This window comes from Sminthopsis crassicaudata, chromosome 1 (genome assembly GCF_048593235.1).
Source record: "Sminthopsis crassicaudata isolate SCR6 chromosome 1, ASM4859323v1, whole genome shotgun sequence".
NCBI classification, from domain to species: domain Eukaryota; kingdom Metazoa; phylum Chordata; class Mammalia; order Dasyuromorphia; family Dasyuridae; genus Sminthopsis; species Sminthopsis crassicaudata.
The window spans coordinates 48,337,479-48,355,226 of NC_133617.1; the positions used below are offsets into that span (position 1 = coordinate 48,337,479).

At 42.6% G+C, this 17,748-nt stretch overlaps 1 protein-coding gene across 4 annotated transcripts in view; it reads left to right on the top strand.

The window, feature by feature from the left end:
- TIMM44 (translocase of inner mitochondrial membrane 44) overlaps nucleotides 1–17,748 on the top strand; it is a 43,307-nt gene that overhangs the window by 20,364 nt on the left and 5,195 nt on the right. For all 4 annotated transcript variants that reach the window (XM_074301701.1, XM_074301709.1, XM_074301718.1 and 1 more), the window contains 5 exons: nucleotides 3,194–3,286; nucleotides 3,488–3,612; nucleotides 5,352–5,402; nucleotides 12,637–12,726; nucleotides 15,441–15,551. In XM_074301701.1, the coding sequence (XP_074157802.1) occupies nucleotides 3,194–3,286; nucleotides 3,488–3,612; nucleotides 5,352–5,402; nucleotides 12,637–12,726; nucleotides 15,441–15,551 (470 nt within the window). The remainder of the gene's footprint in view (nucleotides 1–3,193; nucleotides 3,287–3,487; nucleotides 3,613–5,351; nucleotides 5,403–12,636; nucleotides 12,727–15,440; nucleotides 15,552–17,748) is intronic.

The window sequence follows — 17,748 nt, forward strand, 5'->3', positions numbered from 1 at the left end:
CTCAAGTTCCCTCTGAAGAACTTTGAATTGCTTATGAGACATGGGAGACACTAACATAGGACCACTCAGCATGGCATGCCCACATCAAAGTTGACACTATGTTCTAGGAGCAAAGCAGAATTGCAATAACTCAAAAGAAACATGAGATGCACACATTTAGAGATGTCTGTACTCTCCAAATGTTCATGTAGACTATTTGCACCTGATCTGTGGTGGAGATTTCTGAGCTTGTATTGGTCTGATCAGCTACAGTTAGACACACTGTACTTTGACTGTAATATAATGATGTCATTTTGATCCTCTTAGCACCAAGGACAACAATTAACCAACCAACAAAAGACAGAAGGCTGGCTGTATCTTGGCTGCTCAGGCCCAGGCAGGGCTTTGAGGGAAGGTGTTGGTGGTTCCAGCATGATTTTAATGGCTTCCCAACAGGAAGCTGTTAGATCTCACCTTTCTCTCTCAGTTTTATTCATAAAGCAAATTTGATTTTCCTGTAATTAGATTAGAATCAAATATGTGTAATAGTCATCTTAGTGCAGGATGCTGATCAGAAATGAATAGGACATTATTCATTTACATTAGAACCAAATTGGTAAAACAAATGATTGGTGTTACCATGTACTAGACACCCCTTGGCACTCAGGATGAGGTATAGCGCTGTTGATTCTTGCTTTCTAGGAGCTCAGTCTATGCACACACATAACAAATTACAATGGCAAGCTGTGTGACCAGTGCCAAATAAGAGAGGCTCAATCAGTTAGTTAGTAAGCATTTATTAAGTGTTCAATATTTACCAAGCACAAAAGATACAAAGAAAGGTAAAAGACAGTTCCTGCCCTTGAGGAACTCACAATGTAATGGAGACAACTGGCAAATAAAAATGTACGACCAAGCTATATGTGGAATAAGTGGGACACAATTAAGAGGAAAAACATTAGAATTAACATGGATTGTGAAAGGCTTCCTGTAGAAGGTGGGATATTGGTTAATACTTAAAGCCAGGGAAATCAGGAAGGAAAGAAATTTAGTCATGAAGAGAGAAAGTATTTAGAGCTGAGAAATGGATTGATTATTTTCAACACCAAATAGGATTTGGTACATATTCCTAGAAGTCAAGGAGATGATGAGGTCATAAAGTGATGTGAAGGAGAAGAAAAGTCCTGGGTCAGAACCCTATGGGGCACTCATAATTAGTGTCACTTGTGAGGATCCAGCAAATGTGACAAAGTGGTAAGAGAGGTAGGTAAGGGGAAAACTGGGAGAAAGTAATGTCCTGGAAACAGAAAAAAGAAAATCCAGGAGGAAAGAGTGATCATGTCAAAGGCTGCAGAAGGGTCAGTTAAGAAGGATGAAAGATAGAGCAAAAGACATTGGATTTGAAAATTAAGACAGCATTAATAATTTTGGACAGGACAATTGTGGTGAAGTATAAGGTTGGAATCTAGATTGTAGGAGGTTAAAAAGAGAATGAAAGGAGATTATGCTGTCACTTGTTGTAGATGACTTTTTCTTAGTTCATCTGGGAGAGATTATGTGAAGGAATCCAAGAAAGAAGACCATATACAAGAAGATATGACAGACTGTGAGACCCTACACTTGGAAGTTAGATGGGATTCCATCACATTTGTGTCTGCTTCCCTGAACTTGGCAAAGTAAATGAATTTAAAAAAAAACAAAACAAAACAATTTACTGTGTTAAGTACTGGGGTACAAAAAGAAATAAGATTCTCGTGGGAAAAACTACACAAAAATAGGAGTAGTAACCAGGCATGGACTCGTCGGTCTGACTAAATGGAATTAGGGGAGGAGGTTACTTTAGTCTTTTGATGCTCTGTAGAAGAGTCCATTTGATACTGGTTCTAAGACTGAGGACATAAATATCATTGGGAAGCAAGTATAAGGATGTGTGTGTCTGGGACCTTGCTGAAAAGAAGGGCCACAAAGGCTGGCTTCAGTTATTTGAAAGGCCCTCACAGCCAGAAGTGTTTAACGATGACGGGTACAAAGGAGGCCCTTCTTAAATGTTTGTTATTTAGGTGGTTTTAGAAGGCAGGCCCAGAGAAATATGGGAAGATGCAGAGCAGCAATTTTCATCAAGGTTGGCATGGACTCCCTTACTGGAGTCTTAGGCAAAGGCTGAGGGACAGCTTCATAGGGATGGAGAAATTCTTGATGGACATTGACATTGACTTGATGGCTTCTTCATCCCCTCAGGCTCTGATACTCTGTGGAGAAAGGGTACGAGGAAGTAAGTGCATTAAGATTGATCTGTGAGGTCAAGGGGGACTGTTCTATGAAGTCATCAATTTTAATGAGGTATAGAGTGGAATATGACTGAAAAGTCAGCTTGATACTAGATGGGAGAGATCATGTAGGTAATCTTTCTCTAGCCAAGAATAGGGGGAGAGTGGAGTTCCCAGAAGTGGCTGTTGCAAAAGACCAATTGTAAGGTGATAAAGACCTGAATTAGGGTGGGGGCAGTGGGAACAGAAGAGGATGAAAGAATTGGAGAAATACTGAATTGGACAAGTTTTTTGACTTTTGACAGGTTGCAGAGTCTCAGGAAGAGGGAGAAATCAGGAAAAACTGAGCTCTTGAATCTAGCTGATTGGGGAGAGTTCTGTTAACACTTTTAGTAGTTGACCTTGGATTAGAAGACAGCCAAATGGAAATGTGGAATTTGGATTAAGGAAAGAAGTTGTCTGTCTATATGTGGGGAAGCATAGAGTGAAGCTCTATAAGTTATATTATCCCAAGAGTAGATTTAAAAGTGCTTTCTCAAATATTTGACTGCTCACTTGAGAGGAGTCATCCTTTGCCTTTCTGGTCCCTCATCAAGTCCTTACCTCTGTAAAAGCTTTACACAAGAAGGGACCCTGTCCTCTGATCTGATCTCTTAAGTGTTTTAATGGCATACTTTTTTGATTAGTGTTAACAATATAATTTTTTAAAGACCTATTAAAACCTAAAAGGACAGCACAGAGCAAGGATTCAAAAGAAGTAGAATGTTTTTGCAATTTTGCTCAAGTTAATATACTTAAGGGATGAAATTTATGATATGATCAATACATGTTTTTTAAAGTTTTTATTCTTTTTAGATGCTAGTGTTGACAGTAACTAAAGTTAGAATGAAATTTGAAATAAAAATAAAAGGCTTATTAACAAGTCCTACTTTCTACTTTGCTTTCAGGATTCTTTGAGATGAAGATGAAATATGATGAAAGTGATAATACCTTCATCCGGTTATCTCGAGCAGTGACAGACAAGGTGACTGATTTAATAGGTGAGCAAACCAGTCTCCTACAGGACCCAGAAGCTGAAGACAAGCACACTGCAGATACTCGTGACAATGACTCCCATGAAAGCGGGAAGAGGAAGGTTCCCAGATCTGTGGGTGTTGGACCAGGTGTGGGGAGATTGGTTTTACAGCAGACCACTGAGGAGGGCACTAAGGCTTGATGAAAGAATCTCATGTGTTTATCAGGTGGCCTGTTCTCAAAGACAGAGATGTCTGAAGTTCTGACTGAAATCCTCAAAGTGGATCCAACTTTTGACAAAGATAAGTTTCTGCAGCAATGTGAACGTGATATCATCCCCAATGTCCTGGAGGTAGGTATATTACAAGAGGCCCCTCAACACTTCTCTAGCATTTTCTGCTTCTCAGGATTTTCAGTGGCTTGTGTAGAGCTATCAGTGAGCATAAATTAACTAGCTCAATTCAGGGACAGAAATGAGCCCAGTCCATCAATATCACTTGACTCATTAGCAAGTACATCAGGCATGTCATTGTTCTTAATTCCTCAGCTTTGGCTGATTAAAGATGAGGTTCCTCCCAATTCCTGAGTAGAGAGAGACTTTCAGACTATCAGAATCACTTTGTATTTGGTGTTTGATCAGGGAAGACCCTGGCCTGGCTTGGCCTGGGACCTGTCTCAGCAAGTAGGGGAGGAGAGGATGGAGTGGTGGGAGGGGTTTGTCCCCCCCTGAGAAACTGAGGCATTTCTGTGAGTCCTGACATTGTTGGTATATCCCTTCTCTTTCAAGAAGTTTCTGATTTTCTTGGATGGCAGTGGCGGAGGAGGGGGCGCAATATTATGATCATGTCATTTAAAAGACTGGGAAACTTAAGACATAGGCAAGCCACCTTCAAGGGTAGATTCAAAGTTAGAATTAGGCTTTCTGGTTTTTAATTTGAACTGCTGCTGAACTTGGCATTTATTCATCAAAGTTTTTTATTCAACTTGGCCATATTCATCAATTCCACCAGCACTACACCAAGTGTAGCTGAAGGAGATTTGTGGTCAATGAATTATATCTCTCTTCTCTCTAGCATATTGTCCTTATTTCCACCTTTTTGGACGCAACTGGTAGTTAGGGATGATTGTATAAAAGCAACCTTCCGAGGCAAACTTCCTGATATCGACTCCACTTTTAGGCTCCCCTTCCTTTCATTTTGCAGGAAAATTTTGTGGCTTCTCATTATCTTCTAATTGGTTCTCACAATTTTGTCTTTGCTTTCATTTGCCTTTCAGGACCAATCTCCATAACTTTGACATTTAGACATTAGGATAGGAATTTCTCAACTATCCTTTGCTGAATAAAGGCAGTCTGATCACTTGTGTCATACAAAGGACATATACTCTGATGACCAGCTTCATTGATTAGATCTTTGCTACTGGAAATAGAATTGATAAAGGATGCATGGGGTTGTATGTGTGTCTTTCTGGATTTTAGTGTTGGGTATTTTTTCCCTTTCTGATGAATTAAGCTGCATCTTTCATGTTGTTCAAGAGAAGAGGTGTGTGTGTGTATGTGTGTGTGTACATATTTATCACTCTATTAAGGTTTCCTTAGGATAGACTCCTTCCCGGTACCACCCACAGAAGTTAGAGATACAACCTGGTCTGCATTCCTCCAGTCTCATGTGTCTGGAAATTGCAAGCTCATTTACTATGTGACCCATTAGTGAGAGATCAGAATTTCCCTTGGCAAATCTTGTTGGAACTTCATGAGAGAGAGATTTGTTATTGAGATATTCCCACACTAGTTTTTGTTAAAGCTACAACTGAGGGTGAGGAGGGGTGGACAAGATTTTGGTGACCCAGGAGCCTGGGAAGAAGGGCTTTGTTCTTAAACTGTAGCCTTTCTCTTCTCCATCCAGCTCTTAAATGCTCCTTGATGATTTAACAGCTGCACTAGAACTCCAGACATAATTCAGTTGAGGCTCTGAGACCCGGGGGAGGCAGCAGTGACAGCGCTCTTGTTAACAGTTAAGCAGCTGCCTCTTGCAGGCTTGGCTCTTCCAAATGTCTCCTCTTACAGCTCACACCTTCCATTTTCTTTTGTAGGCAATGATAAGTGGAGAGCTGGATATCCTCAAAGACTGGTGCTATGAAGCAGTAAGTTTTCATATTTTTAATTTCCAGATTTTATTGAACATTTTGGAAAGTGAAACTTAAATGTGAAGAATTACTTATAGGTTGGGAATTTTTTAGAGATAACATGATCTTAGACAGCATTAACTGAAGTCTGGTGTCCACTATAAGGGTAAATTGTTGATAAGATGGAGTCCATCCAGCAGAGGGCTGTGGAGCTGGTAAGCAGACCCCAGGTAAAGAAACTTGATGTTGTTTAACTTGGGAGAAGTGAAGGCTTAGGGTAGACATGAGGTCTACCTTGAACTTGGAGGGTCATTAGGTAGACGAAGGACTAATTAGATTGGTTTGGTGTGGGCCCAGAGGGTGGAATTAAGAGCAGTTCTCACTACCTAAATTAGTACTTCTTTTCAAAACTGAGAAGGATGAAGCCCCAGATGATGTGGCTAGAAGGCATCTTGGAGGCCGGCCATCTAGTCCCACCCATGTGGGCAGCAAGGACAGCCCCAACCACTGCTCTTCTACCCTCTGCTTCATTTCCCATAATGGGGAGGTACCCTGCACTGGATGTCAGATGGCAGCCCCTGGTTTTTTCAACAGCTCAGCTGATTGAGAAGTCTTCCTTATACTAAGCTACTTCTCAGTTTTGAAAAAAGTACTAATAAATTCTGAACATCCCATCAAATACCATAAATGAAAGAAGTAAAATACCAAATTAAAACCTTGACCTCCAGACTAGTTGTATTTTGACAAAGGATAAAATTTTTCTTAATTTTATTTGAAAAAACAGTAAAAAAAGGAAAGCAAAACAAAAGAGAACATTGTCATATGCCCAGCAGAGCATCAGGGAGAATTCAAAATATATAACAACAAACTACCAAATCAAGAAAGTATATGTGTTAGTAAAAGAAATTATATTCACAAATGTCCATTTTTTCTTCCTTTTAAATTGTTCTTTGGTTCTCTGCTGCTTACCTTATTTACTTTATTTCTTTTTCCCTTTCATCACCCTTACTATCCTCAAGCAAGTTAAGAAAAGATTGTGTATACATATGTAGATATATACATAATACATACACTCCAGGTATATATGTTTTTCCTATCTCTATTGCCTCTCTAAATTCTTCTCCATAATTTGCCTTGCCATTATTTAACCTCCCTCCACCCAATGATCCCTCCCTTGTCATCTTCCTTCAGTTTTTGCTTCCCCATTTGCCTATCCCTTCCCCCTTATTTCTTTATAGGTTTTGGAGGATACTATGCCCTTTTTGGCATATGTGTAGTGTTGCCTATTTAATCCATTCCCAGTATGAGTAGATTTCAGAACTACATGCCCTCCTTCCCCCTCTAATGCCTCTGTGTCTATTCTTCCTCTGTACCTTATTTATATAACATGATTACTATATTTACCTTAACTCTGCCAGTCTTTCTTTTGAGCTACCCTATTGTTGATGTGAATCTTAAATATATAATATACATTTCCCATGTAAAAAAAAAAAAAGTTTGCTCATTGAGTTCCTTAAAATTGATCTTTGATATTGGCTCTCATATGTTAAATTTTCTGCTAAGTTCAGGTTTTCTTGATAGAAAGTGCTGAAAATCTGCAAGTTAGTTGAAGGTCCATTTTTTTTTTTTTTCTCATTTAAAACTATAAATAATTTTGCTGGATGTGATATTTTTGCCCACAGGCCTAGTTCTTTTGATTTTTGATATATATGATTCTAGGACCTGCAGTCTTTCTTTTATTGTGGCTGCTGATAAGTTTTGTACTATTCTAATTGTAGCTCCAACATATTTGAATCTTTTTTTTTCTTGTTTCTTGCAACATTTTTCTCTTTGACTTGGGGTTTTCAAAATTTGGCAACAATTTTCCTGTGTGTTTAGTTTCACATGTGTTCTATTTCCTCATTCTTTATATGTTTTATATGTATTTCTTGGTCTCTCTTAATTTCATTGCTTTCCCTTTGCCCAATTCCAATTTTCAAAAAATTATTTTCTGTGTGGGCTCACCCTCCATCCCCCAAACTGATTCTCTACCCTACCATGCCTTAACCTTTGGGAGGTTTTGGGATGTTCTCTATAGGATGCTTGCTGGGCATCTCTTTGAGCACTGGCTAAGTCATTGTGCCAACCATCTGTTACCCCTTGCTTTTAATTAGTTACTGATCTACCTTTTCCAGTCCTATTTCCTAGACTGTGAAACTTATGTAGGTAAGCAGTATAGTATATCTTCTTTGGCTCCCTGCAAAATTTCCTTTTATATCACCCAGTGTTTTGACAGTACAATGGCATTTTCCAGGATTCGTAATCATGTAGCATCACCAGAAAAAAATATTTTACTAAAACAAATTGATTTTGGGTTATACACTAAGTTGAAGTAACTAAAAAGAGCATGCAATTTCCTAAATGCAAGTAGTTTTTCCTCTCTTTATCCTGTTCGGTTTTGGACCCAGTACGTGGTGCTACTCTACATTTAAATAATTGGCCCCCTCTTCCCAACTGTATATGTGATCTAGACAGTGCTATTTGTTGAAGGAATGGTTTAATTTATGTATAGCAAACATTAAGTCTCATTATGTTCCCAACAATGGTGGAGGTACAAATTTTAGGTAAGATAGTAGGTAAATCCTTGCCTTTATGGGATTTAATGTGATACAACCAAAGGAGAGGGTTTTGTTTTGTTTTGTTTTGTTTTTGCTGAGGCAGTGGGGGTTAAGTGATTTGCCCAGGGTCACACAGCTAGAAAGTCTTAAGTATCTGAGATCAGATTTGAACTCAGCCCTCCAGACTTCAGATCTGGTGGTCTACCCATTGTGCCACCTAGCTGCCTCCCAAAAGAGAGTTTTAAAACAGTTATCACATAATTTAATTTCAAGCAAATACACATTTATTAAACACCCACTGTATAAAAAGTACTGTGCTAGATGCTAAAACTACAAAAGAAAACAAAGTAGTCGCTGCCTTTTACTGTCTTACAAAGAGAGAATGACTTTGAATATTGACATGGCAATGAGCTTTGTGCCTGAAGACCAGCCCACCATCATAAACTGAGGCTATCCCATTGAGAACCTGCACGCCTACCAGGATGCTTGGTGTGTCTGTATGGATGGGCCCCTCTGAGCCTTCCTAGATGCTGCACTGGGTCCGTTCCTTACTCTGCTTGGCGTGGTTGGTTCTCAGACAGCAAGTTTCACTAGTCCTACTTGTTTGGACCTCATGGATGGGTATGTGAATAAATACAAAATGTTTTAAGAATTAATGTAAAATACTTTCACAAGGGAGAAAGCAGTACCATCTGAGGGGATCATCAGGTGCTTTATGTAGGAAGAAGTTAGCTTAGCTGAGACTCAAAAGAAGCTAGGAATTCCAGGAGAACCCACACCTCATGTATGGGCAGGATGCTGTGCCAAGGCTCAGAAAGAGAAGGTGACTGCTTGTCATCTCTGTTTAATGTCTTTGAGGGGTTGATTGGCCTAAGGCTCAACTCTGAAATCCTCTGAGATTCTTCCAGGGTTGTAGAAGGGCAGGAGTAAGCAGGCAGGTTTGATTGCAATAGAAATTATGTGAGGGGAGTGACGTGAAATGGGCTTGGAATGGGTGAGAGTCAGACTTCAGAGAACTGTAGTGTTGTCCCAGGTGTAGTGGGAGCCATCAGAAATTCTGAGTTGAGAATGACAAGGACAGTTTTGTAATATTCTGACAATTGTAGAAAATGGTGTAGACATAAAAGACCATAGAGGCAGAGATCAGTTAAGAGGCTGTTTTGGGAGTTTGGCCTGGTCAGGAGGCAATGAGGATATTAAAGAGTACCCAGCAAGATGTGAAGAAAAGGGAAGTCAGGGATGTGAACAAAAAATGGCGGTACGCCATTGGGAGGAGGGAGAGTTCCGGGGGTGGATGTGAGTTGTATTTGGGGCAAGTGCAGCATATGCTACTTTGACATCCACGGGCAAAGGTGAGCAAGGTGTGACATTAGGGTCGACATGCAGAGTTAAGGATTATGGCAGAGCAGATGATCCAGGCAAGGAAACTAAGAAGGGCCAACCAGTGAGTGGGAGGAAAACCAGGAGAAAAGACTCATGGAGAGCAAAGTGTTGGGCAGTGTCCCACGATGCTGTGACTTCGTGGTTGCCTTGAAGAGGACTTGCAGTGAAGGCAGATTCCAAGAGAGGCCATGGAGGTAGCATATGTAGCAACTGTGATGGAGGAGAGACATGGTCTGGGCACTTAAGGCTAACCCAAGCAAGGATGTTTTTAAAATGAGGAGAACATCTCAGCCTGTTTGTTCATGGTCTGTGGGAAAGGAGCTGGTGTATGTGGCAAAGTGGAGATCCATCTTTTTTTTCAAGCCTGAAAAGGTGCCCAGTTCCAGTGTTCCTGAATGTTTGGAAGCTGACAGGTCTCTAGTATTGCTTCCATCAGCAAATAAACACAGACTCGCAGGACACTTCAGCTTCACCTGCTCCCACTTGTCCATCTGGAACTGGAAGCTTCTCCTCCTTGCACACTCTTCCCCCAGCTTCTGTGTCACTCTTTGTGGGTCTCCTTGTACCACTTGTCACCATGGCCTGTTTGACCCTCAGCTTAAACCCCTTGACCCTCCTTGGATGTTCAGGAAATAGCTCTGATCTAGCAGTCCAGAGCACAGACATCTCGCAGTCTTTCAGGGTTGTCATGGCGATAACCTTTGACTCTTCATTTCTGCCTTCAGCAGCTTTCTTTCCTATCCCTTCAGTCACCTCTCACCTGCACCCAGATTGCTGTGACACAGCCACCTAGGTGGTCTTCCCTCCCCATCATCTGTCCTCCTTGGGGCTGCCCTGGGGACTTTGAAAAAGCACAGGTTTGACCCAGTGCCCCTTGTAGAATGTGAGCCCTGGTGGGCAGGGACCCCAGCACCACAATTGGAACAGAGGTAAGCACCTGAATGCTGGTGCGGAGATGGAAAAGCAGCTAGGCATGGGCTCTGGATGGAGCCTCTGCCAAGGCTTTGCAGGCCCACATGGTGTCTTGCTGTCAAGATACCCTTATTTCCTAAGCAGATAGCCCTGGGGGGAGAGAGGATCTTATAACAGGCAAAGCAAAACCCCATGAAGGAGAGAATCCCTGCTCTTGGGTTTCTGTAGCCAAGGAGCTGACCTGTGGATGCCATCACCAGATGCAGCCACCAGAGGGCCTTCCTGCCCCTTCCCTAGCATCCAACCCTTCCTCTGCCTCTAGGCCCCACTTGGAGCCTCTCCTAGGAGTTTTCAGAATATGTCTTCCCTTGGTCCCACATGGCTTTGGATGGTGCTGCAGGATCATAAGCTCTGAGAACATTTTCTAAGGAATCTGAGGAGCACCTTTGGTCAGGCTGGAGATATCTGCAGGCCTGCTACATCCAGGCTACCTCCATCAATTGAGGCTCCTTGGGAGGGGCTTTGTGGCTAAAACTAAAAGGGAAGTGACCATTCCTGGCATCAGCATTTGTCGGTGGGTAAGCGCCCTTCAGACAGGGCAGACAGAGCCCCCTCTGCCCCTTCGGTGACCATCTGTGTGAAGTTGCTATAGCTGTGAATTCATCCCCTTGTCTCCAGCCTGGCACTGCGTCTTTTATTTCACGTGGTTGATCCTCAGACAGCAGATTTCGTGTGTCCTCAAGACCCTCCCCAAAGCCTGTCTAGCTTCAGAACAGCATCAATTCCTGAACAGGAAGAAGCCCCAGAATAGGACTTGAGCAAAGGCAAGATAACTCAGGGAAGAAAGATTTGCAGAAATAAAAGGACAGCCCCCTGGAGGACCAGACTTCAGCATATCTGGGTCCTCAGTTGCAGGGTCTGCGTGTCTGATGCCTACTTAGGCCCCTGGTCTGTGAGAGCTGACTCTCCCTCACTTAACAAGGACAACTTGGCCTTGCGTGAAAGCTGATTCTATAGTTGACTCAGAATCCATAAAAGCTTATTTAAGTAGATGCAAAATAATTCCTCTTGGAAAAGTGGATGCTGTTCATCTTCATTACCAGGTCACAGGAGCAGCATGGGCAGGAGAGAGGGAGAGCTGGGGTGGGAAAGCTTCCTAACAGTGACCCTAGTAACCCACAGTGATGTAGTTCACTTTGTGCCAGACGGGCCACCAGGGGGTGCCGTGTTGCAGTCAGCAAGACTGACTAGCTGTGAGGTCCTGGGCCAGTCTCTCACCCCGGGGCCTCAGTTTTCCTCTGTCACGAGATCTGAAGAAGTGAATGGCTGCACTCCAGTGTCTGTGCCAAGAAAACCCCAAATGGGTCACCAAGAGCTGCAACAATAATGTGTCAAACGCTGCTAAAAGCGTTACAACTCTTAGCTCATGTGATCCTTTCCACAGCCGGGGAGTTCGGGACTGGCAGTGATGAGGAAACCAAGGCAGAGATGGAGGGGCTTCCTCAGGCACCATGCCAGAAAGTATGAGGCAGGCGTGAGCCGGGGTGGCCCAACAGAGGGAAGGGGAAGCTTGGTGCCTATCTCTTCCCCCCTCCCAAGATTTATCACTAGTGATTTCCCTCATTCAGGCTCATTGTCCCCAATTTAGTCACAGCCTCTCAGAATTTGCTCCTTGCCCCCATCCCTGCACCTCATCCCACTCGGCCTTGGTTCTCTGCTGCTTCTCATTAAGCAGCTTCAAATCTCTTCTGGCTAATTTTGCTCTGTACTCATCTCATAAACAATGGGGGGAAACAGAGGCGGAGATGTCAGACCTTTGAAGCCCTCCTCTGCATGGTGACTAATACACAGTGCTTTGTGTGAGGCTTGGGGTTGGCTAAGATGGCTGAGTACCTTTGCTAATCTGAGAGAGGATGATGACTGAGCCAGTAAAGCTAGTGCTGGGATGGAGGCTGCTCGGGGAACTTCTGAAAGTAACATGTGAGATGAGCCCTTGCTTCTGCTAGGACTGAATTCTAGTTAGAGGGCAACAAGTAGCATATTCTTGTTCTCCCTCTCCACAACTGCCATCAGAGCTTGGAGGAGTCTGGCCCCCCCCCCCCCCCCCCCCCCCCAGGCAACTCTCAGGCACATGGGAGGCCTACAGTCTGGAGGTTAAGGTGGGCAGTGAGGAATTAAGTGGAACCTCATGGAGTCTCCTTGAATTGACTTGGTGTCTCCTGTGTCATCTGTCACTGGTTTTGCCTCATTACAGTCCTCCCCTCTCTCCTGCCTCCAGACCCCAACTAAAATACTGAGGCCTTCCTCCCAAATTCTACTTAACTAAAGCTTCTGTCTCACCTGTGTCTCCTTTCTTTCAGACATACAATCAGGTGGCTCATCCCATCCACCAAGCGAAGTCCATGGGCCTGCAGTTCCATTCTAGGATTCTAGACATCAGCAATGTTGATGTAAGTCTCCTATGTTTTTTCCTTTCTGTGGAGAAGTCAGACAAACTCTTGGGACTGGAAGGGACATCTGAGATCTAAGGGATCTTCCACCTGGGATCTGTGAACTTGTTTTGGTTTTGGGTTTTGTTTTGTTTTTTATTAAAAAATATTTTGTTAACTATTTTAATATGCTTGCCTTTGTAGTCCTGTGTATTTTTGCTTTATGCATTTTAGAAATCTTTTGTGAAGGGTGTCCATAGATTTCACCAGGGGGCCATGAATTAGAAAAGGGTAAGAACAGCTGGTCTAAGACAAGACTCTTTTTTTTTTTTATAGGTGGGTAGGATAAGACCTGGAAGAAGGGCTGTGACTTGCCCTAGGTCATAAAAACAAATTCCTGGCCTAGATAGGACTAATCTTATTTGTGTCTCTAGGATACAGAGAACTGAGTGGATGTTTTACATGGCATACTTGGAATTGATGTAAAGAAAAGTTTCCAAGCAATGAGCTGCCCAGTGTTGAATTTACTGCTTTGGGAAGTAAAAAGTTCTAGACTAGCTTGCAAAAGGAAATGATGGAGAAAATTCTTGTTTAGGTGAGAGTTGGATTAAATGCCCTCAGAGGGCATCTTCCCCCCTCTGTCACTCTTTGGCTTCAATTCTGTATGGATTTTTGATTTGCTCACACTCTTCAAGTCCAACTTAGCATGGCCTCGTATGTTTTCAGACTTAGTAATGATTACAGCTTCAGGTTCTCTAAACCGGCCCTTAAACCAGCAGACTTGATCTCAGGATTGTAAAAAGGAATAGTTTGGCTTTCACAATAACAGCTGCTAGGTGAGGAGTGTGTGGGCCCATTTCTTATAAGAAGGAGGTATCTAGTGCACTTTTGTGAGACATTATGGCTCTGCAGGGACCTGATTCCACCTGGCAAACCTAGTGTAGGGGCTAGGGCCCCTTGAAATATTTTGTTCTTTGCCCATCCAGTATAGTTGTGACTGTCATCTTGCTCTACTGGCTTTTCCTGTGATGTACAGTTATTTAACCCTCTTGATTGGGAAGAAGGGCAGGTAGCCAGGATTTATAAGCTTAGACTGACAGATGCAGCTTAGGTTCCTGCGCCCTTTCTCTCAGGCCATATTCATCAGTTGAACTGAGTAATTACACTTGTCCCTTCTTTCTCCCCTTTTTGGATTTGTCATGGGCTGCTAGGAAGAGAATGCTTAAAATGGGGCTGGCAATGGGGAGATTTCTTTTTTTGGGTCAGGAACAGGGTAAGCATTAATCCCATGTATTAATACTGCCCCTTGGTGTAAAAGGAAGCACCTCAAAATTGGTTAAGCCAAGCAGGGAAAACCAAGCCTGCTTGTGGCACCTACGACCCTGAAGAGAAGCCTTTTCATTTTCTCTCCAAAATGATAGTCACTGAATCACTGGTTACTGAACTCTGGTTCACTGGTTACTGAAGCTTTCTTTAGAACAGGGATCCTCCATCTTTTTTGGTTCCTGAACCACTTTAGTTTGAAGTCTGTAGACCTCTTCTCATAATAATGTTTTTAAATGCATAATGCATCAAACAAAATTATAAATAAAACCAATTCTGTTTCTGATATTTTTTCCAGTTTTTAAAAAGTGTCTAAGCCCTGGGCCAAGAGCACCTGTTCTAAAAGGAATTATGTTCTTGGCCTCTATCTGGAAATGAAGTTCAGCCCCAGGAGATCTGTAGATTTTTTTTCTTTTTCTTTTTTTTTTTTTTTTTTTTAATTTCTGAAGATAATAGACCCTACATTTGTTTGCCTTAAACTAGATTCAGGCCTTAGGCATCCATTGCCCCAAACCTCTAAGTACTAGTTCAGGTCTAAGATCACAGGGCCCAGAGGAGGGGAGTGCCTCAGGGCACCAGTTTCTGACTCTGCTTCCAGGGCATGGAGCCTGCCAGCCCAGTCCTGAAAAATGGCTTGACTTTAGTAACCCCACCTCCTGGGAACATAACAGAAAATTTTAACTACAGAAATCGAGGGAACTTGTTCAGTCTCTCAATTGGAAAGGGCTGGCAATCATTGATCATGGGGCCAGCAGCAGGAAAATGAGAGGTGGGCCTGGGGTGGAGAGCAGCCTGGGAAGCCCAGCAACATCTCTTGTGACTTGAGGGGATAGCAGAGTCACTCACAGTAGGCTTGTCTTCCCTGCACTCCTGGGTGTGTGATCTGGGCTTGGGGCTGTGTCCTCTCCCTGTTGGCCAAGACAGAGAGCTCATGCTGGCTGCTTCAGAGCTCAGACTGAGGATCAAGTCAGGGGTTGTGGATGCCAGGAAGGAATTTGCTGAGAGAGGTGTTCTGACGCTTAAGATAAGAAAGATTAATGGAGAGGGCTTTGCAGAACAAAACCTGCTGAGCCACCAGGGGTGATGTAGTGTTTTTGTAAGTTGCCACTATGAAGTATAAAAAAGAGAATCTGAAAGTCCCTGGGAGAGAGCATTACTGAAAGCTTTCTGGTGGCGAGGGCAATGCAGTTTGGTTTTGTGGCAGAGATTGGTCAACAAGGTTGTTTCTGTGATCTTTTAACAAAGACACTATCTTGATTTTCATGTAACTGAACAAGAAACATTAAGGGGGGAGTTTCAACTGGCTCATTATCCCACTGCATCTCATACTATGACAGCAGGGCTAGACCCTACTCATCACTAAAAAAGCTCTTGGTCTTTGTGTTTTTCACTGTGGTTTGCCTTTATTGCAGTTGGCAATGGGAAAGATGATGGAGCAGGGACCGGTACTAATCATCACATTCCAGGCACAGCTGGTGATGGTGATCAGGAACCCCCATGGAGAAGTGGTAGAAGGAGACCCGGTAAGTGAAGACATAGAAAGAATGTCAGGTCTGAAAAGGACTGATGGTATTGTTCATATGAAGAAATTAAAGCCCACAAAGCTAGTTTATGAACCAAACTAGTAGGCCTTAGGTCTCCTGACTTCCCAAATCCAAGATTTTTTCTATCACCACCTTCCTTCCCCCATGTGATAAATCTGTATGGACTATAATGCTCTTCTAGTACCCAAACCTGACCCTGATACAATTGCTTGGCAGTACTTCTCTGGTTTCAAATTGAGTGAGCAGGTCTTCATGGATGGTTGACTGGATGTGTCAGTGGTAGTCAGGGAAGACTGGCTGCTCTGTGGCCTTACTGCTTCTTGGTCTCTTCCTTGTTCTAGTGCAACTGAGCCAGATATCAAAAGGATGAGCAATATTCTTGTGTATCTGTTGGGACAGATGTTCTATTCTCTCACTAAGCACCCCTTTCTTGTTTCTTTTCTTTTTTTTGTGTTTTGTTTTGTTTTGTTTTTAAGTAGTATTTTATTTTCCAAGTAATTGCAAAGTTAGTTTTTAGCATTTCACCTTTGCAAACAAATCCTGTGTTCCATATTTTTCACTCTCCCTCTCCTTCCCTTCTCCAAGACAGCAAGCAATCCGATATAAGTTAAATATGTGCATTTCTTCTAAACATATTTCCATATTCGTCAGGCTGCTCAAAAAAAAAAAAAATCAGATTAAGGGGTAGGGAAGCAAGCCAACAAACACCCAAAAATGCTGTAAATACTATTCAATATCCCTTTATTAAAGATTTTCTCTGTTCAGCACAACCTCCTGATAGGTTTTATCCTGACTTTAGTGAGGAGGGGAGTTCCCTCCAGTGTTTGGAAACTTCTCTCCATCAGCTGCCCCATGAAGTACACAAAGGAGAACTTAATAATCTGTGAAGGAGGAGGAGTCAGCTAGTTGTCTCTCTGCTCCTGTTAGGACTTTACCTCACTTTCCCACCATAAACACTGGTTATGTTTTTCTGCTTTTTAGAGAAGATACATCATCAGCAATGTCTGACTATGTTTAATGACTTGAATGCTCCTCGGTAACTGCCCCAAACCCCCTGTGGTATGGTTGGAGCTCCCTTCTTATTTGATGACCTTTGGAAATAGTTTCTTTTTACCTTGGAGAACCATATGAAGTTCCTTCTAGGTTTTTCACCTTTGAGAAAATGATCCAATTGCTTTTCTTAAAGGATCTTTGTCTTTGTCTAGGACTGTAGGAAATAGGATTTGGGAGATAAAGACAACTCAGGAAGGTGGTTTTCTGGTTTGGGAGCACTCCAGCTTGGGCTTCACAGAAGCCCTTATAAGCATCTTGGTTTTCATCTAACTTAGACCTTAGTGACTTGGGGATTGAATTTTTTACTTCTGGTTGGCTTTTAGCTTCATTGGGGTCTTTTAAGGTCCCATTCTTCTCCCTTGCCTATCCTCCTTTCATCCCTAACTATATACTTCAGTTGCTGATTTAAACCTAATCCCAAGATACAAAGGCTCATGTCATTTCAGGGTTAATGGGGAGAATGGTCCAGCCAAACGGTAGCTTCTTTTGAGTTCAGGATCATCCTCCAGTTCCAGCCGGTACTGTCTTGCTCTCACAGGTCAGGTCTTAGGCCTAAGCCTGGAGCTTTCTACCTCAAGGCCTTCCTTGCCTTCTAGAATAAAGTCGTCCTTTAGCTCAACACTGGCATCTGATGATCTCTGCCCATATATAATCTACTGTCAGGCTCCATCAACATCCTTCATGCCTTGACCTCTTGTTTTATGATGTTCGTTCTCAGTGAAATTGAAATGGAATTGTTTGGTCCCAGGAGCTGATAGTTTAAGTTAAGCCCAGAGTTTTTAAGGTTCAGATGTTGGAGAGTTCTAAAAGGATATGAATCCTGTCCTGCATGAAGCATTCTCTTTTCACGAACTCCATGTTTCTCTTTCATTTCTCAGTGGGCTCTGGTATGGGGACCCATCCCTTCATGAGGAAGTCAGCCAGGCCACTGCCAGCCACAGATCATATGCATTGTGCTTGAGGCCACAGATTTTCTTGGTCACTGGGAGCATTAGCCTGAGGAGCAGCAAGCATGTTCTAGGCCCATTTGCCCAATTCTGTAGAAAAGTAATGTTTACTAACTGTAGCAAACTGAAATACACCCCCTAGAAACTGTATAAATTGTAGAGTTAGGGATTTTAGA